General features: G+C 48.6%; 9 protein-coding genes across 9 annotated transcripts; 5 read left to right on the forward strand and 4 right to left on the reverse strand.

The window, feature by feature from the left end:
* Positions 1–626: 626 nt before the first annotated feature.
* tim44 (protein translocase subunit TIM44) lies at positions 627–2195 on the reverse strand (the record flags this gene model as incomplete). The annotated part of the gene is made up of 2 exons (XM_057162058.1): positions 627–1302; positions 1360–2195. The coding sequence occupies 2 exons, from the start codon at positions 2193–2195 to the stop codon at positions 627–629; spliced, it is 1512 nt and encodes a 503-aa protein (XP_057025343.1).
* Positions 2196–2597: 402 nt separating this feature from the next.
* N7466_002661 (mitochondrial 37S ribosomal protein uS11m) lies at positions 2598–3302 on the forward strand (the record flags this gene model as incomplete). The annotated part of the gene is made up of 1 exon (XM_057162059.1): positions 2598–3302. One exon carries the CDS (start codon positions 2598–2600, stop codon positions 3300–3302), a length of 705 nt encoding a protein of 234 aa, XP_057025344.1.
* Positions 3303–3974: 672 nt separating this feature from the next.
* Positions 3975–8042, forward strand: N7466_002662 (putative VPS9 domain protein; the record flags this gene model as incomplete). The annotated part of the gene is made up of 3 exons (XM_057162060.1): positions 3975–4052; positions 4124–4373; positions 4435–8042. The coding sequence occupies 3 exons, from the start codon at positions 3975–3977 to the stop codon at positions 8040–8042; spliced, it is 3936 nt and encodes a 1311-aa protein (XP_057025345.1).
* A 605-nt stretch (positions 8043–8647) lies between these two features.
* N7466_002663 (uncharacterized protein) lies at positions 8648–9772 on the reverse strand (the record flags this gene model as incomplete). Its single annotated transcript, XM_057162061.1, has 1 exon — positions 8648–9772. One exon carries the CDS (start codon positions 9770–9772, stop codon positions 8648–8650), a length of 1125 nt encoding a protein of 374 aa, XP_057025346.1.
* Positions 9773–10532: 760 nt separating this feature from the next.
* On the forward strand, positions 10533–11204 carry N7466_002664 (uncharacterized protein; the record flags this gene model as incomplete). The annotated part of the gene is made up of 1 exon (XM_057162062.1): positions 10533–11204. The coding sequence occupies one exon, from the start codon at positions 10533–10535 to the stop codon at positions 11202–11204; it is 672 nt and encodes a 223-aa protein (XP_057025347.1).
* Positions 11205–11321: 117 nt separating this feature from the next.
* Positions 11322–12835, reverse strand: N7466_002665 (uncharacterized protein; the record flags this gene model as incomplete). Its single annotated transcript, XM_057162063.1, has 7 exons — positions 11322–11634; positions 11711–11741; positions 11815–11882; positions 11952–12094; positions 12160–12384; positions 12459–12563; positions 12656–12835. The coding sequence occupies 7 exons, from the start codon at positions 12833–12835 to the stop codon at positions 11322–11324; spliced, it is 1065 nt and encodes a 354-aa protein (XP_057025348.1).
* Positions 12836–14356: 1521 nt separating this feature from the next.
* Positions 14357–16229, forward strand: N7466_002666 (putative amino acid permease; the record flags this gene model as incomplete). The annotated part of the gene is made up of 5 exons (XM_057162064.1): positions 14357–14494; positions 14588–14658; positions 14711–15288; positions 15352–15701; positions 15771–16229. The coding sequence occupies 5 exons, from the start codon at positions 14357–14359 to the stop codon at positions 16227–16229; spliced, it is 1596 nt and encodes a 531-aa protein (XP_057025349.1).
* A 631-nt stretch (positions 16230–16860) lies between these two features.
* N7466_002667 (uncharacterized protein) lies at positions 16861–17182 on the forward strand (the record flags this gene model as incomplete). Its single annotated transcript, XM_057162065.1, has 2 exons — positions 16861–16965; positions 17039–17182. 2 exons carry the CDS (start codon positions 16861–16863, stop codon positions 17180–17182), a joined length of 249 nt encoding a protein of 82 aa, XP_057025350.1.
* A 299-nt stretch (positions 17183–17481) lies between these two features.
* N7466_002668 (alpha-N-arabinofuranosidase) lies at positions 17482–19400 on the reverse strand (the record flags this gene model as incomplete). The annotated part of the gene is made up of 6 exons (XM_057162066.1): positions 17482–18380; positions 18481–18580; positions 18633–18721; positions 18777–18904; positions 18964–19158; positions 19288–19400. 6 exons carry the CDS (start codon positions 19398–19400, stop codon positions 17482–17484), a joined length of 1524 nt encoding a protein of 507 aa, XP_057025351.1.
* Between the last annotated feature and the right edge of the window lie 294 nt (positions 19401–19694).

The raw sequence follows: 19694 nt of genomic DNA on the forward strand, positions 1-19694 counted from the left end.
TTTGAAGAGGGATATATTCATTTTGAAGATTCAAACCAGATACATTCTCCGTTGATATATTTACACAGCTTAATGCAACAGTGGTTCTCTCTGCACCCGTGGGATGAGACCCCAGAGGAATGCAAAACAAGTAACCAGAAACTCAATGACCGATATGAACGGCCCAAATGCAGATCAGACAGTGTCGAGGGGAGAGTGAAAAATGCAAAGCACAGGACGCCGTGAAACACCTCAAGCCCAAATGCCATCGAACCAGCTCAAATTCAACGCGCAGCTGCAGTCCGAGTCTATGGAGAGGGAGGGAGTTTTTTGCTTTTCAGCCAGACTCGAGTAGGCTTGGAAAGAAACAATGAACAACCCAGAGTTAACAGAAAGACAAGTGAGAAAAGTGAGAATAGAAAAAAAAGTGAACATTAATACATGAAAGGGGAACGACCTGTCAAGTAGATCGGCCATTACCGTAAACAAGCGCCAGCTCCGCCTGGCCTGATATCAAAGTCATATTGTACAGTCGAGAGGAGGAGCAAAGATGAAAGAGGAAAAGATGATCAAGTGGGGGGGTTTTAAAAAATACAGTTTGAGATGTGGCGGCTGTATGATGAAGGGAGAGAAACCAGTCTGTCTCCTTAAATGTAGTCGCGAGCAGCCTTCTGGAGCTCAATCAATCTCCAGCCACGGGTCTCAGGGTTGTTGACTTCCTCGGGAATGCGAGTCAAACCAATAGCGTAGGTCACCAACTGGACCTTGTCCTCCATACCAGCAGCGAGTTTGCCAGTCTTCACGTTGCGGTACACGTGGACTTCCTGGGCGCGGCAGGTAACGACAAAAACGGGGATGTCACCAGGGTCCAACAGACGAGCGTTGGAAACATCAACACCACGGACGTCCAGCACACGACCATCCGAGCGGAGGCCGGCTGTAGTGTATTGCTTGGCAAGAGCGGCATAGACGGAGAACTGAGCATCGGACAGCCACAGCTTCAAGGTCTCAATGTCACCCTTGACGTAAGCATCGAGAACCTCTGGCAACATATATTCACGGAGTTCACGCAGGAACTCTTCCATCTGGAAGTTCGGGTCAATCTCACGGAACTTCTTGATGACGCGAGCAGTCTCATTCTCGGCAAAGAATCCACCGATACGATCAGTAATGCTACGCGCAGTAGAGATGAGAGGGTTCTCAGACTCCTCGTAAACATTTCGGGCGTCGAAGAGCTTTTGCATCATGGGGTTGGAGTCACGGAAAGTGCGCCAAGATTCCTTCCAAGCAGCATCCTTGTGGAGAGTAACGTTGGTGCCGGCACTGATACATGAGTTAGCTATTATTTCAATCTTATGAAAACAAGCAAGAAAAGCTTACTTGGGATCCTCAGTCATCGACTCGATCTTATCCGACTTTCCATACTTGGCCTCCAACTCCTCGCGGCGCTTGCGGCGCTCTTCCTTCTCAACCCATCCACCGTAGCGAGAACTGCTACCATCGTCAATGGCGTCCTTCACGCTCTTGTAAGCCTCGGTCTGACGGACGGGTCGGGTGGCCTTCTCAAGACCCGCACCAGTGGCGTTAACACCCAGACGCACACCTTTCACGACTGGAGTGTTCCATGTCCAAGCCGCACTCTTTCCAATCACTTGACCAGTGGACTTCAACGCGGCACCAGTGCGGGTAGTGGCAGCTCCAGATGCAGCCTTGTAGGCCTCACGAGCGCGCTTGATGTTCTCACTCTCACTGAACTCATGCGCCGAGGAAGCCAAAGCCTTGGTAGACTCATTCCATTCCTTAGAAGCCTTGAACTCGGTCTGGAGAGTGTCACGGAACACCTGCCATGGAGACTTGTCTCCATGGGGTGGTGGCGGCGGAGCATCTTCCTTCTTTTCCTTCTTCTCTCCCTCCTCCTTAGACTCCTGGCCTTCGGATTCGGACTTGTTCTCCTCGCCCTTCTTTTCCTCCTTCTGCTGCTGTTGCTGTTGTTGGAAAAGGGAGTTGGCGACGTGGAAAGAACGGGTCAAGGGAAGAGCGGCAAACGGCGACACGATCTGGGAGACGGGAAGACGACTGTGCTGGAGAGTACTCCTGGAAGACAACTTCAAGGTCTGAGCCGGCAGGGCCGAGTATGAAACGGCCCGAGAGCCATGCGCGGCTCTGAGAATCGGAGCATGAGACCGAATCGTGGCCGCGCGTGCGGTGGTGGACATCTTTGCGGAAATCATGCTCTGGGATTATAAGGGGGCAGAATAGATAAGAAAAAGAAAAGGAAAGAGGATTCAAGGAAGTGAGAAAAGTATCCAGCCCAGCCCGGATGTTCGGGGTAAAGTATTGAGGTGTAAGGATTGGGACCGGGGAAGAAGGTGAGTAAGGGAAAAAGTCGAGATGCCAAGACTTCGAAAAACTTCCAATGTTTCCCTTTCCGCCTCTTGTCTCCGATCACGGCTGCGACTCCATCCCGGTCTGTCACGATCACCGAGGGCAATTGCACGTTCTCAACGCCATATCTATTTGAACTTAGCTGAAGGCTGTCATATTCTGCGACTTTCCATTCCCGTATACCTTTGCCGCGTGCCCTACATTCGCCGACGCACCGGCATCTTGTCGCCGCGATGAATTCTTTCTCGATGAACACACTCGCCAAAGCTCTGCCATCAGTATGCCGGCAATCTCAATCTCAGGTCGCGAGCTTGCGAACTGTTCGACCTTTGTCTACCTCTTCGAGTGTCTTCGCGAACTTCCGGGACCGTACCCGATCGATGGAGAGCCAAATTCTCAACCGTGACACAGAGAGCCCGAGTGATTCGTCACCACTATCTGCCATCACCCAAATGATGCAGGGAAGCAGTGACTCTGGCTCTGCCGCCCGGGTTCGCTCCGACTACTCCAGATTGGCCGAAAGCCTCGAAGCCGATATGATGAAGAACCCCTACGCCGACCGTGCCCCTCCTCACCACCTCCACGTCTTCTGCCATAAACACAACACAATGATTACTTTGACACGGCCAAATGGAAACCCCCTCATGTCCATGGGCTGTGGTCAGATTGGATTCCGTAAAGCTGGTCGTTCCGGCTTTGACCCTGCCTACCAGCTGTCGTCACACGTGATGTCACAGATCCAGGAACGAGGATACCTGATGGATATCAAGCGACTTGAGGTCGTTTACCGTGGCTTCGGAAAGGGCCGAGAGGCGTTCACTAAGGTATTGCTTGGAAACGAGGGACGTAACGTCCGTGGACTTGTGAGCCGAGTGACCGACTCGACTCGCGTCAAGTTCGGTGGTACTCGTAGCCGGAAGGTTCGCAGACTTGGTTAAGAAAAGCAACTGGGATATATCCATTTCATTTGCAGGTCACCTATCAGGAGGACCCGGAGTTTCTTCTTTTGTCCTTGTTTTCATCTCCGTGTGGGAGATATTGTATTGAAGATGGACTTGGTCTTGGGAGACCATATTTTCTGGGCATAGCTGTTTGCCATGTGATTCTATATTGTACAATATCAAATCGATTTATTTCTATTACCCCGAGTACACCTGTTATCTCAAGTAATAATGAGCGTAATTGTTGAATCGTTTTGCTGTCATTTTCACCTTTTTTTGCATTCAAGATTCACTAAACAATGGAAATCCGGATGTCCCTGACTTACCAAACACGGTATAGCGTGTAATCAGCTCCCGCAGCGATCACGTTCTCGAACTTCTCTACTTCCAAGTCTTCAGCTTTGATGATTTTCATGCGCATTTGACTAATTCTTTCTATCGTGTCATTTTATCCTGAATTGACTTTCATTCTTCTGTCTTGTTCTTGGCGGACGCATCCCCGACCGGCCCTCGGCCTTTTGCAACCCCGGACTGTTGCCTGTCTTCGAATGCGCCGGAGCTTCCCCGCGAAACGATCAACGCACAATCTTCTCCCCACAGTCAGCGACCTGATATCTACGGCTTGATGATTGCTGGAGACTGTTTGCTGGGCCGTCCAATACCGTTTGGATGCACCCTCTAAACCCTTTTCTCCGCGCCTTCTTCCGAAGCACTGTTCCGGGGCAGTGTATACCCGTTGAGAATCATGTAAGTGTAGCTGATGCGAGACCCTTCGGATCGACTCGGACTGGCTGACTTGTGTCAATTTGACTTGATAGGTCCTTCTTGTCCCTACGACAGAATGTCTGGTCGGCTCGCGGGATCGGGAGTCCAATCTGTACTACTCGGATCTTGTCGCGTCGGAGGAGTTTCTAGGGAGTCATGTATTACGAATTCCAATCAACGCAGCCTCAAAGGATGGAAAGGAGGATTCAAATGTGCGGGATAATAGGGGCAAAGCAAAGCAAGTCACGACTTTCAATGGGAGAACAGTTATTATCAAGGAGAACTCAGTCTACAGCAACAAAGGTGGGGAACAACGAGCAACAAGCTGGGGGTTTTCTTCTAATACTGACTTCCATCTTTCCAGGCTTCAAATCCCTTACTCAAGCTCAGTTGTTGTCTGACGCCTTATATTACACACCATCAAGCGAGTCGAGACCATGGCTTATATACTACATCTCTCGCCCGTTGATAGGAACGTTTGATCCGGCCAGGATAGTTCCCGCTGCAGTGCCAGGGAGTAACGCGAAGAAGATCGAGTCACCACCAACAAGTAAGAAAGCAACGAATAGACACACCATCGGGACACCACCAAAGCAGGAGATTAAAACTTTCGGCGAGCTGTTGGCCAACTTTCCAATGATTGCGAGGCAGATGCAGCCTGGCCTAGAAAGGCTATTTCGGGAGTTTGGCAAAGAGCTTGGAAAGCCACTCCCACCACCACCCTCCAGGTCGCCATCTGCTTCTGGAAGCGAAAATGAACATAAACTATCCCGAGCCGAGACATTAATAGATGAGAATTCATCTATCCGCAGTTGGTCATCCCGCCGTGGACGGCTTCCCTTCAATTCCGAAGAATATTTTGAAGACGACGAAGATCTTATGCGAAGGAGCTTGGAGACTGCTGTGACAGCCGCCATTGATCTCTTCCGGTTGGTCGACAAGCAGCAACTATCTCTCCTTGGTGCCACAACCGATCTTACTGGCCCACTGGTAGAGCGACTTATCGAGCGATATGTCGCTGAGCAAGTCCATCAGCCATTATTATTTCCTCGTCTTTGTGCTTTCCGGCAGCCCGAGGATACAGAACTAGACTCTAGGATCCGTCATATGGAAAGTATTGACGTGACCCAAGTTGGGATCAGTGTGGAAGGAGGGCATGAAGGAAAAAGAGAACTAATTCGCCGACTGGGGCGAGCTGTGGATGAATTCCGAAAGATGGGGGAGGCCAGAAGTCCCCATGAAATGCTCAATACCCTGTTGGAGACGGTCAAAGTGATATCATATCCGGGGAGCTATAACCAATTAGATGGTTTGGGATCTGAGAAAGGACGATCCCCAATTACCATCAATGCTGACGTCTTGGTGTCCTTGCTACTGGTTGTTGTGATCAGATCCCAAGTAAGGCATCTGCAAGCTCGTTTACTTTACATGCAACACTTCATCTACATTGACGACGTGGATAGCGGTGAGATGGGCTACGCCCTGAGCACGTTTGAAGCAGTTTTGATGTACCTGGTCACTGATTCAGCTGGTCTTCGTCGCGCAAGCGTGAGAAATCGACGATTATGGCAAGCTACCAAGGCCGGACGGGTTTCGGACATGAAGAGCATTCTCGAGCCCAATGGTGATCACGATTCTATAGATGAAACTATTCCTCGCGAGCCAGAGCGCAAATCAGTCTTTTTTCAAACAGACAGTGTTGAGGATCTCGAAGAGTCCCCATTCGATACATCGTCGATGTACAGCAACTCGGTGTGCACGAATGGCGAGCCATTCCCGTCGCTTGATGTTTCTTCTTCAGAAGCACCGCCCTTGTCTCACGTCTTCCCGTTTCAGACTTGGGATGGGCCTTCAACCCCAAGAGACCCTAATAGGCCAGTGAAAAAAGTTTCCATGGATGTTCGCAGCTTATCAGAGTCGTCCGCTGTCTCGTTCCTCTCCCGAACGACTACTATTGGGTCTATGACGAGCGGCATCGAGGGCGACAGCTCTATTGAAACCATGACCAGGACTCAGGACCCTGCTGGTGATTCGATTCCTATGATGGCCGTTGGAAGACGCCAAGCTGAGGCATTAAAGTATTTGCTGAGCCTAGAGGAATATTATCCCTTGGAAGATATCCTCGAAGACACCAACGCCGATGGGACAACACTACTCAATGCGGCTGTGCAACTTGCACACGGCGAGATAGTTGAGATTCTCTTGGACTTCCTGTTTAGCAAAACCGATAATAGTGTGGTTGCAATGTACCTGACCAAATCAGATGTACATGGTCGAACCGTGGGTCATTATCTCTTCAGTACACCTTCTCTTCTAGCCCGCCTAGGTGGTCTTCTTCCCTGGCGGCAGAGGGATAAACATGGGCAAACCCCGCTCTTTGCCCTTTGTCGGTCGTATGATCACCCCGAGTACAGGCTCATGGTTCAGTCTGCTTTGACAGCAGCACAAAGGGCACAGGGTAATGGAAAGCCCCTTCAACTGGATGACCATGTTGATGCCAAGGGCAACACACTACTACATATTGTGGGAGATCCGGAAATTACTACCCGCATTCTTCAGGAGAGTGACTGCGACCCTAATGCTACCAACGACAAGCGGTTCACACCTCTGATGATGGCCAGCAAATACGGGCGCGTGGATCAAGTTCGAATCCTTTTCTTGGACCCAAGAGTCGATGTGCATGTCAAGGAAGCTCGGGGACTGACGGCTGTCGAGCTCGCCAAAGATGATGAAGTACGAAACAGAATCGATGATCTGATTCTGTTATCACACCCACCATCAACACTAGGTGACCCTTCAGGCCGTGTCACTACAGTGGTACGTTCTTTCTTCGTTGAAGATGCAACGGTACGGTTCATTCTCAAGTCTGGCGCACCACACGCACAAACCCCAGATTCTGTAGTATCATCCCGACCAGGCTCAACAACCTATACCGTTACCACATGCCGTCGAAGCTTTCAAGACTTTGAAAACCTTGCCAAATGGCTGTCAGTCGAGCATCCTGCTTCTTATGTGCCATCTCTTTCCGACTTTAGGAATCCTTTCCAAATCCACTCCAAACCGTCTCGATCTGTGCTTCATGATTTGCAGGAAAAGCTTGATCGCTTCCTGAAAACTCTTTTGACACATCCCACCTTTGCAACTCATGAGATGCTCTGGGAGTTCTTCCTCGTGCCAGAATTGCAACCGGAGATGATGGCAGATAGATCTCGAAGCAAGGCAGCTGTGCTGACTGAAACCATCGCCGATGACTTCTCCCCGATCTCCCTGGAGGGTATGCGTGATACTGAGCAGTTTGTATCCCATGCACAAGATATGGTGCGCGGTGTACACGTCAATACACGCAGTCTGATACGCCGTGGTCATGCGCTTCAAAACTCCTCAGCAGATATTGCAGACGCCGTGTCTCTTTGCTCATCTATGCTTTCCACCCTCCAAGAACCTACAAACGCCCTTCCACAATCCCACATCGACGCCTTCACCCGCTACGGCACCTGCCTCTCCACTTCCAGCTCCGACTCCTCCCCACTCCTGCATTATCTTGCCACACTCACATCAATTGACAACACCACCGCCGCCATCCTCACATCTCTCTCTCGCCCTCTCTCTCTCATGTCAGATCTCACCTCCACAAATCGTAGCGTCGCCCGCTCACGCTCGTCTCTCATCTCCTCATCCCTGCCTCGCAAATTCAACATCAATCTTCCCGGCTTCGAAGAATCACGACAGAAATCTGTCCGTGACCTGGAGCAGAAGATCGGCGAAGGCGAAGCCGAGTCAGCTCGTCTCGCGAGGGAAGTCTCGTGGAACAAAGATGTCGTCGTCGGTGAATTAGCCGGATGGACGACATGGCGCGAGAAAGTCGGTCGCGAGGCCATCCGCGCATTTGTCAAGAATACCCTGGTCCGAGAAAAAGAGCGCGGCAAACGTATGGAGCGCTGCCTGCGCAGTGTGCGAGATATGAAACAATGATTTTCAATGTTCGATGAGCGTTACTTGTTGAATATAAATTTTCATAGATTTGATTTCAACGGAGATCTCGAGCATCTGGCTGTGCGTGTTTTTGAAATTTTGCACATTTCATGACGGACATGAGTTCGGGGTTTTCGTTTGTTCTTTTATCTTTTGTCCTTCTCTCATCTCTCATCTCTCATATTTGCTTTCATCTTTTGTTTTTTCCCTTGGGACGTCGGATTTTTTTTTTTTTTTTTACAATTGCTTTGATCGTACTTGAAGCTTGGGTGCTGGCGTGGATGGATTTTACACTTTATGTCATATCTTTACTTACGCCTATCTGTAGCTTTATAGCCTAGCTGATATATCACGATCACGACCATGAAACTCCAGAGGAAATTTGTATTGAATAACGTATAAAGTTTGCAGTGCATACCACATCTGCACCTCCAGATATCTAAGGCTATACTGTGCTGTACCTAAGCATTTCAAAGTTGAGCTCATCACCATCAATCATACAGGTGAGTTTATCCAAATCCCCCCAAATCCTGTCTTTCTCATCTTAGCAAATTAGAGGCATACAAAAACCCCAAAACCAAAGATCAACCGACTGGCCACTTGAATCACCCTTCTGAAAACCGAAACAAAGGCGACTGATTCGACGAGGTCGACATAATCGACGGCAACTCGGAGGACCTCCCAGACGCACTCCAAGCAGAATCAACAGGCGACTCAATCGTCGATGTACTCTCACGATTAGACTTGGCCCGTACCCTCCGCGAACCCTCCGACTGCTGAATAGCACGCGGGGCAGAGTACCTGTGACTAGCAACCGAAATCCGACTCGAAGCCCGCGACGCATTAGACGGATGAGCCCGTATAATCGAAGACGCCGGGCTCAGCGAATTACGAATCTCGCGACGCGACATGGACCGAACACGCACATTTCTCTCACCCGGCAAACCATGCAAACCATAAGCCGAGTCTCGCGGTGTAATATCCGTCCCGGTCGAGGCCATTATCGTCGACGCACTGGTAGTAGTCCACGTTGAAGACCGCACCGTCGGAGCGATAATTGATGCGCTGGAAAGACGCGAGGGTAACGGCATGGCCAGGACTTGCGTCGAGCTAGAGCCACACGATATCGCTCGCGTGAGATCTGGGAGAGAGAGCACCGTGCTGGCTTTAGATTCTTCTGTTGAGACCCTGGTCAATTTGCCGAGCGTATCCGACGATGCTTCGTAGCTGGTTCGATAGAGTCTTGAGGACGGGCTTCTTTGTCTGTCGTTTTCGTCGACGATAAAGGAAAGCGAGGGCGAGCGGCTGCGACTAAACATCAGGGATGTGCGCTCGGGCTCGATGTCTTTCCTGAGAAAGTCGTCGAGTGACTGGTTTACGACTTCGTTCAGGGTGAGGCTGGACTGGTTAAAAGTATCTTGGAGTTGGTTTTCCATGTCTTGGAGTTGGAGGTCGAGTCGCTTTCGTTGTCTCCTTCGTCTGATATACCATACTATCAGGAAAACGATGGCGAAGAAAGTGATTGCACCGATTATGGAGGCTGCGGCGATTGAGGGTTTCTTCGCGTAGTTCCAGTTGGACTCGGAGGATTTGTGGGCTTGGCCTTTCGCATTGGGGAAACGGTTTTTGGGGGCTTTGAAGCTCGTCTGTCGTCGGGTACTATAAGTGACCAGTTGTTTGATGAGCGTGTTGCCGGGTATCGTTTGTGGCATGTCTTCTTGGAGACCCATTTCCTGAGTCTTGTTCCAGAGTGGAGAATGTAGTATTTTGTATATTCAAATGTTCGTAGTGTGATTAGTACAAGTAGGTTTCAGTCAAACTGACATGTGTGGTTAATGTTTGAATTTCCAGTTATCGCATTGCTAGTGATGGGTCAATCTTTCGCTATATTCAAGGCAAGAGCTGGGCTTGGAAGTGCCTAAACATGCAGTATTATCAGTATATACTAGACATGTTTGCACCTGCCATTCGTAGGTGCCATGCATCGAGGTCTCCTTAGCCTCTGGAATCAGAAGCTCGTTGCTTCCAGATTATTCCAAGGTTACATTAGGTCATTGACCCTGTAGACAATCGATGTTCCCTCGTATTCCAAGGTTATTGATCAGTTACACATACCCACATATGCAGTGGATCAGCTTGGCATCAGCTTGGCAACAAAGCTTAACCTTGGAACGAAAATGTTCTGAAATGCATTTTGGTTGTGGACCCTGGAAATGCAAGCCCCAAAGCTGTAAAAGCTCAAGTGGATAAACTGTAGGGGATAATTCATTATCCCCATGTGACATGTCCTTAGGCTTAGATAATCGCGCTAATGCTTAGATTCTGTATAGCGCTAAATTCCAATAGTCCAATTTCACGACTCAGCCTCAAAAGCCACCAAAATTTCTGCATAATCAATGCACTTTAAAATAACCTTGCAACAGTACATATACTTCAAAGAATCACCGAGTCATTCCAGCTATCCTTTGAGCAACATATCTATAATTGAAAATGGACGATGCACCACCTCCCTATGAAGCTCACCCGTCGGCGCCCACTCCCGCTGCGATATCGGCACCTTCATCAAGCCACCCGGTCATTTTCCAAATCAATTGTCCGCAGAACCGCGACTACTACATCCACGCGAGCTCCGACAAAAAGTCATGGCTAAGAGCACAAATTAATTGGGGCGTCAAGTCCGACCTAGCCCTCTACAGCAGCGATGCGCCAAACCGCGAACTAATGTCCTGCATCTTCAAGGAAACAACCTGCTCGCTCGACATGGGCACATTCAAGAACCAAATGACCGGTGAAAAAGAAAAAATATGGTGGTCAGCCGGACTGGACCCCAGCATCCGATTCCTCAACGCTGTCGAATACCGCTTCAAGGCCAAAGTGCAGAATGCAGCAAACCCGTTCGCCATCATGACCGGAGCCCACAGCGCGACTGCGCGACCTTTCATCTGGAAGAGTCAGGAATCAGACTGGAGGTTGGTGGATGAGTCGACGGGCAATGTGGCTGCTGTTGTACGCGACGTGGATCTTCCCGCGACTAAGTACGGCTCGATTGAGATCTTGATGAGCTACGGCGATATGTTCAGTGTGATTGTCTTCTCGACTTATCTGACGATCTGCGAGAAGGTGAAACGAGAGATGAAGAGCGCCAGGCATTGGATCCGGTAGATTGATGATTCGATATTCGTTTCAACGTTCAAATTTTTTGTATAATATGTACATAGTAAATATATATTTTCCCTTGTCTGGTTGGAATTCATCCATGCATGTGAGTAAGGCTTGGGTTTAATGGACCTCGAAATGTATCGTTTGTTGGATTACGTTGGGTGGGTTGACTAGTCCCTCCATGCTTTCGGCGTCGTCTTGGAAGGATTCCCGCCATCCGCTGGTGACCTGCACCGAAGTTCCGGGACTGAGTGGGGGATCGCCACGGGCGCCGTATGACTTTCGCATAGTTGATATATTGTATTTGTCGGATTTGTGGGCGTCGGCGGGATCGTCGTGAATAGTGAATGCGTAGATATCGGGTTGGAGTTCGACGACTAGTCGTCCGAGAGATGGGAGGGCGGTTGTGATTATGCTCAAGTTCATCATGACTCTGTAATACCATTGCGTTAGTCTTGCGCACGGAGTGGGGTGAGTTAATCAAAACGAGCTATGAGGTATGTACTCACTGGTCCCAGACTGTAGAGTTGGTGCTTGCCCCTGCAATTTGTATTCCCACGGTTAGATATTGCGCCATTTGACTGTTCAATGCTTCTTTAGACAGTGGTCTTACACATAAGGTCGGGTGATGCGAGTAAGTTAAGAACGTAGTGGATCTCAACTCCCGTCGCCGCACATACTCTACAGAAAGTTAGTGTCAGAATGGAGCTTTTTCCCCTCTTCTTCCATTTCGTGGTGTCCTTGACTTACATCAGTTTGCTGGCGATCAATATCATGATTCTAAACCTTTTCCATCGGGACAGCTGCACGTCGCGGAGCAAGATGCATGGGAAAACCACGAGGGCGACATCAGTAATAATATTAAATGATGCGCTGGCTTTGAAAAGAGCGGACTATAGAAGAATGGTGAGATTTCAAAGCTCGTGATAAAAGTGGACACGGGATGAGTGTGACTTACCTGGTTGATGCATTGGTCCGGTACCCATTCCCAGGGAGTTGGTAGAGCGCATCGGAAGGCCATAGCTAGAATGGATGCAATAGACCATGCGGTTATGACCCCAATCAACGCCCAATTTCCCCATGTAAATGTTCGCGACGTAAGTGTACTCTTGAAGAGTAGAGCGGACGAAACTTTGGCCAGTGCTATAGTCACGACAAGGAGAATTTGTGCGACATATTCGTACTAGAGAGAAAAAATTGATGAGCCCTTGAGTGTGGAATGCCAAAGCGAAAAAAAAAATTGTATTTTCGTCTTACCTTTAGAAACTCTTTAAAGTGAATATTGTCGACGGTGGGGTGTTTGCGACCCAGTCCACTGGAGATTGCTAGATGGACAATGATACTTTGCAATAATCCAGATAACTATTGGTAGAGGACAATTTTAGCATTTTGAAATAAATGTTTCAATGTTTGTAAGAAGCATTTGTGTAGGCAGGATAGAATGGAGAACTCACTGTGGCTGCTGCTAGCAAAATATCATCGGCATGGAGAACTCGCCCGATATACCACCTGCTGAACAAGCGGGTGAGAACAACACAGATGGTCAATGACAATAAGGTGTAGACAGTGACGGCAACATATCCACCATGATCCTCGTCGGAAATCTCGAAGAAGGGAGGCAGAGTACCCGCCATGCCAAAGTGACAAAGTCCAGAACTGGACTTCGTTCACAAGTAAACGAACAAATAAAAGAAAAGAGAGAATGAGAATGAGAGATGGAAAAGCCGATCGCAGATCGGCGGACCGCGTGTAGTATTTGACAGGTTCGTACCAAAGCTCTCTGGGCATCTAGACCATACTTGGTAGGTACAGACTTGGGATCGCACTAAGTTGAACCTACACCTGCACCTGCACCCATATTAGGATACTTTCCCTTGAAATTCGCATGTGCTGTTTAGAACCCCTAGAGTCCCTGATTGCCATCTAGACTAGCCATGAAAAAAAGAATGAAAAAAAAAAAAATAGTAAAGAAGGATTCAAATGTTTCAGTAAATGGAATCCTTTATCGCACTTCTCTCGGATCTAAAAGGTCGGAGTCCGGCCGGAGGTGGCGTACTGTAGGAACAGGGGTGAGGGGTCTGTGTTTAGAACAAACTCAATGTTATTATGTTCATATCAACTATCTTCCCCCCGGCTTTTGACAAAGGGTACATTTAGTTTACATGTAGTGATGTTTATTAGAAAAGAAATTAGACATTAATGACTCTTAATATGTGTATCGCTTTAGATTACCCTGTTCTAAAGAGCCTGGACCGGGCTAAGTATTGCCCCTCAAAAGGAGGCAAAAAAAAAAGGGCCAGGGAATTATAGCCTACGCCATGTTTCAAAATGGGGATTTAATTGGCGCAACAAGCTTAGGAAATAAGTTAAAATGGAATTGCTTATCTGTAACTAAGATGACGGTGCCGGCATGAGGCCCGAAAAGAACATACATTGAGTAGAAGACACTAGAAAAGTTAACGAAAAAGACAGAAAAGACAGGAAAGACAAGGAAAAAAAGGTTTTACTCCGGAGATACTTTACAAAAGTTCAGTCTAGTGGACCCAAACGTTTTAGATCGGGATTTCCATCTGTCAAATCGCCTTCACTTGATAAAAGTCATTTGAAAGTCTTAACCCGTGTTTAACTATGGTAAACTGTGGTACACGGGGAATGGTCTCCACTAAAACCTCGCATTTCCACTTTTCCCACTTTTTCCCACTTTTTCCCCCCAACCAAAGAGAAGAGAGAGCCTTTCCCCCCGGGACTCGCCGTGGCCAAAATAGTCAACTGCTCGTGCGCGCGTGGTCCAATGTGGACCGAAATCGGCACTTTCCCCGGTCCCTTCGAAGGTTTCGTTCGCTAGTACCTGCTAGTACCTGCGTTTATGGCTGCTGACTGGGCTAACGCCTCATTCATTACCCTTTGATTGTCATTGATTTGGATTATCACATGGAGATGCTTGTCGATCCGGCTCCGGTGTGAACATACGGGTGAACTTACCTGTGATTCGTCAATATACATGAGAAGGGTATCTGGCCTTGAAAACGGAGACGGAACTGATTGAGTTTGTTTCGATCCCCCCCCCCCCCACATCACTCTCTTTCTTTCTCTCTGGGCTTTTGTGAGGAGCTCCAGCAACATCGCCAGCTGTCTTCCCAGCTCTACTCGCCACTATGGCGAACGACGGGATTGAGATGGGCAATTTGCCTGTCAAGTCGGTTCAGATGAGTGTGTCGCACGCTCGCTCAGGTTCTGATGGGGGGTTTCATGGTGGACTATCGACCTCTAGGTCAAGTAGGAAAAAGATGGAGGTAAGTTGAGACTTGGTGCCGACAATCGTTGACGATAATCTCGTTTTTCTTTTTCTTTTTTGGAAAGATTTGACATTGACATGTCATTTACAGAGGAGTTTTGGTTCACTCTCCATCCTTTCATTATCACTCACCTTGCTATCATCGTGGGAATCCGTCGCAAAGTAAGTCCTCGAAAATTACCACTAAAGACTTGCGGATCTAACCCCCCTCTAGCAGCTTCGAGTCTGGCCTAGTCAATGGCGGCCCAGCTGGTCTGGTCTGGGGCATGGTGTTGTCAATAATTGGCACCATGGCTATGGCATTATCGCTAGCTGAACTGGCGTCTATGTGTCCAAGAGCCGGAGCACAGTACCACTGGACCGCAATGCTAGCACCGCCATCAACTCGTGCATTCATTACCTGGATGCAGGGCTGGATCACGGTCTTTGGATGGCAAGCTGCTGTCGCCAGTATCTGCTACCTGCTAGCGACACAGATCCAGGGAATGGTGATGCTCAGCAATCCAGATTATATCAGCAAACAGTGGCACGGAACGCTGATCATGTGGGCCATCATTGCTGTGGTGGGGCTTGTCAACATTTATGGAATCAAGATCCTACCCGCTTTGCAGATGCTTGGTGGAATCATGCACATCGTCTTCTTCATCGCCATTGTCGTCCCACTCGTGCTTCTGTCGCGTCGCAGTACCTCTGAGTTTGTATTTACCGAGTTGATGACGACGGAGGAAGGATGGCAGTCCAAGGGCGTGGCTTGGTGTCTCGGCATGTTGACGGTGACATATTGCTTTCTTGGTAAGTGGAACAACAATTCATGACGAAGCGAGAGAAAACTCTGACCAAATTTACTCCTCGCAGGATTCGACGGTGCCATTCATATGAGTGAGGAAGTGCGAAATCCCGCAACGGTCATCCCCCGTATTCTAGTGCAGACGATCGCCATAAATGGCTTCATGGCCTTTGTCTTTCTTCTCGTCATCCTATTCTGCATCGGCAGCGTCTCGGAAGCATTGAACCCGCCCTATATTTATCCAATGATCGGAATCTTCAAACAGTCCACCCAGTCTGCTGGGGCAGCTACCGCCATGCAGACCGCCATCGCCCTCATAGGCATGGTGTCGAATACCGGCGTGGTCGCATCTGTATCACGACTGACATGGGCGTTTGCCCGCGACGGAGGACTGCCGTTCTCCAACTTCTTCTCCCACGTAAGATCCCCATCCTCCACTATGTAGTGGCCGGCCGCCATTTAAATTTACTGACATTCATACCACCAGGTTGACCGCAACCAACGTGTGCCGAAACGAGCCATCTACCTTGTTTGCGCCGCAGTCTTAATTCTCTCGGTAATCAACGCCGCCTCGGAGACGGCCCTGAGCGCCATTCTTGCTCTTTCTACCAGCTCACTTTACGTATCTTATCTCATTCCGATCGTCCTGATGATCATCCGCCGTGTGGATACTAGCCGTGGGCCGATCTCATTTGGACCCTGGACCCTGGGCCGCTACGGTATGGCGATCAACATTTTTGCGTTGGTCTTCGGTATCTTCGTTTGCATTTTTGTTCCATTCCCTACGATGATCCCGGTTACAGCTGCAAATATGAACTGGTCAGGGCCTGTGTTCATTGGGGTTGTCATATTGTTGGTTATAGATTGGACATTCCGGGCTAGGAAGAAGTATATTGGGCCCATGAAGGATCTTTTAGAGACGGAAGCCAAGACTAATATTGCTTAATATTATTAAGCTCTTATTAATTAGATATTTTATAATTTATATTGATGTTTTTTATGAAATCCGTTTTATTCATACCTTAGGTTGTGTAAAGCTTGCTTGGAACATGGAATCAGTTGATATATTGGAAGCCGGAATTCACGAGGCCTCAACATCGTAAATCCATTGCGTCAAACATTCAAAAACCACCGCCAAACTTGACTCAGAAACTTTCTAAAATATCTGCACGTCATATGTGTCAACTCCATGTGCCAATCATTAATTAAATCTCCGACTCTGATTCCTGCTCACTGATCCGGTCCTGACTAATCCTCTTATCGGCACTACGTCATCGAAGCGTGTATACATAAGAGGTGCCTGGAGCCTGGCGCATCTTCTCACCTTCCTAACTTCCCTTGCTACCTTTATATTTGAATACATAACTAGGTATGTGTTGATCTTTCCAAACTTTCAACTTGTGAGACTTTTACTTACGAAAGCTCAGTTTTAGAAGCGACTCTTGGCACTTCTCACCTCTTGAAGCTCTTCATATCGACGTTCCCACTTGTGAAAGCTTCTTTCTTCTTCAAAGCTGAAATTTGTTTCTCCGAAAACTCATTCTTGAGAAGTAAATATCAAGTTCATACTAAGCACAATGCCTCTCGTCGTTCCTGGCATCAACTCCTCCCTGGGAGATAAGTCTGAGTGGGTTAACAAGTTGATGGGCAAGAAGATCAGCGATACAGGCAGTAACGAGATAGTGAGTTGACTTGATTTGAGACGAGCCTCTCGAGCTATGGAAGAGACTTGCTAATCACTTTCTACTTGTATAGTCGTTTGCCAAGAAAGACCTCCCTGAGTCTCATCGTGTACTGAAGCCTGGTGATATGAAGTCGATGGATCACAATCCTGAACGGTATGAAATGGAAACCAAACGAATTACTAGAGAATATGGAGCTGACTTGAATGATGACTGACTAGGCTGAACATTCATCTTGGCGAGGATGACACTGTTCGTGATGTGACTTACGGGTAGGATTGATAAGATCGGGACTTGCATCCCTTGGACCTAGTCTACGAGTAATGTCCACCAGGAAAACACATGTGCATGCATGTGTGGCTATTGATTCCAAGATTCAAATGTTGTTTTGGTTCTTCCAAACATAATAGTAGTTCAGTGAGGGAATATTTCCAAGTATGAAAGCAATATGATCATCTATCTTTATGAACATTCTCTATACAAGTTCGTCACCGTCTAAACTAGCCAATCCAAGATCTACTCAACCTTCCACCGCAACAAAGTAAGAGAGTGCTTAGGGAAAACATATTTCCCCGACCCATTCCAAACAGACTCTTCAACTCTCACCTCCTCCTTCTCCTTCATATTCGTAACCATCACATCCCCACCGGTAACAGTAAACACCTGTGCCTCCCCAACAACCCCCTCAACAACAGTCTCAAACGCCTTCTCCTCATGAATATTCACAACCGCGAGATTCGCATACCCATCCTCACCAACACTCGCACTAACATCCAACCAAGGCGTGTCAACAGCACCCCGCAACCACTTCGGCTGCGTCTCCCCCTCATAAACCCCGCAAGAAACATGCGCCGCAACCGTCCACCCACGCATGAACTTCGAGAACAAGTACAACGGCCACCAGGTCGTCTGCTTAATGATCTTCTCCTTGGTCGTCATCAGCGGCGAGATGACATTCACGCTCTGCGCAATGCAAGCCATGCCCAGATCGCGACTCTTGCGGATGAAGACGTTCAGCCAGACGGCGACGGCGAGCGCGTCAGAGAGCGTGTAGCTCTCTTCTGCGCCTTGGCTGCCTTCGGCGCGAATGGGGTCCCAGACGTTCCATTCGTCGAAGCAGATTGTGGGACGGGGCTGGGAGGGCGGGACGTTGTTCTCGATGCGGGCGAGATCGATGAGGGAGGAGGTTATTTCGATGGCGCGCTCGGCTGCTAGGGGGGCTGTGGCGTTGGGGAGGTGGGTGGATGAGCAGGTGTAGAGGTGGATGCTGTGCATGTCGATAAGAGGCACTGCGCTTGTGGAGAGTGCGGAGTGCGCGGGGAGGAGGCAGTGCTTTAGGGTGTAGTAGTCCCATGTTGCGGTGCCGTCTTGACCGCAGAGGATAAGGATGATGCTTGGGTCAAGGAGCTTGAGGGCTGGGTTATTGAAGAGGATCCATTAGTCTTTGTCATGCACTGTAGAATGGCTGGGATGAAGGGTAGATGAAGTGAAGGGAGAGGAAAACTTAGTACTAACCTTTGGCCCATTGGAGGGCTTTGTGTGCGTATGCTTCCTTGGTCATCTGCTCCACTTGCCATGGTCCCCATGTCTCGTTTCCGAGAGCCCAGTATTTGACCTGGAGATGTGAGCTGATGAAACCCATAAGTTGGAGACAAGGGAGTGCTTACATTGTATGGCTCCTCGTGACCATTCTTCCGTCGCATATTGGCATAGTATGTGTTTCCAGTTCCGTTACAGTACTCCAGCCATCCCAAAGCTGAAGAAGCTGTTAGCATCCAAAACATCAGCTTCAACATATGCAGAAGCCATACCTTCATCAAGAGTGCCTGTTCCAAAGTTGAAGCACAGATAAGGCTCGGTGTCAAGCACCTCGCACCACTTCATGAACTCATCAGTTCCAAACTGGTTTGTCTCTGTTCCAAGCCAAGCTAGCTCAGGTCTAACAGCATATCAGTATTGAATGAACATGGCCAAATTTCTTGCATATTGTCAGCTTACCGAGCTGGTCGCTGATCCTTTGGACCGACGCCATCAATCCAGTGATAGGTCGCGCAAAAGTTTCCGCCGGGATACCGAACAACAGGGATGTTGAGATCCTTCAGCGCCCCGAGGACATCCTTGCGAAATCCGTTTTCGTCTGACAAAGGGTTGCCAGGGTCATAGATGCCTCCGTAGATACACCGACCCATGTGCCTATTGAAAGCAGGTTAGCACCCCCCAACAAAAAAAAGAAAAAACGAAAAGCAAAAAAAAGCAAAAACAGTCTACGCCGATTCAAGTATCAAGCGAGCTGAGCTGCACACGCATTAGACACCAACATACTCCGTGAATCCAGCATAGATATTGGGATTAATCTTCGAGATGCGTCGCGAAGGGTGAACAGAGATGACAGGAGCATCCTGCTCCTGCGCATTCAACTTAGTAAAAGAAGTCATAGCAGCGAAATGAATGAACAGCGCAATTCAAATTCTCGATTGGATTGAATTCCTTTGGTCTAAAGCTTCGCACCGAATTCGTCCCGGTGGCTTGAAAATTATAAGTACTCTCTGACCCGATGATCGGTTAACAATGTTCAGACCAAAAAAAAGACCGATCAAACCATTTAAAAGAGCACCAGACCAAAAACGACCCCAACAACGCGTCCCCGAAGCGAATTTATCTCATACCCCTCCACCCGACAGCCTAAAAGCGGCAAATCTCCTGCGGGGCACGAAAGCCTGCCCGCCATG

This window comes from Penicillium verhagenii (genome assembly GCF_028828195.1).
Source record: "Penicillium verhagenii strain IBT 33310 chromosome Unknown utg000003l_segment0_segment0, whole genome shotgun sequence".
NCBI classification, from domain to species: domain Eukaryota; kingdom Fungi; phylum Ascomycota; class Eurotiomycetes; order Eurotiales; family Aspergillaceae; genus Penicillium; species Penicillium verhagenii.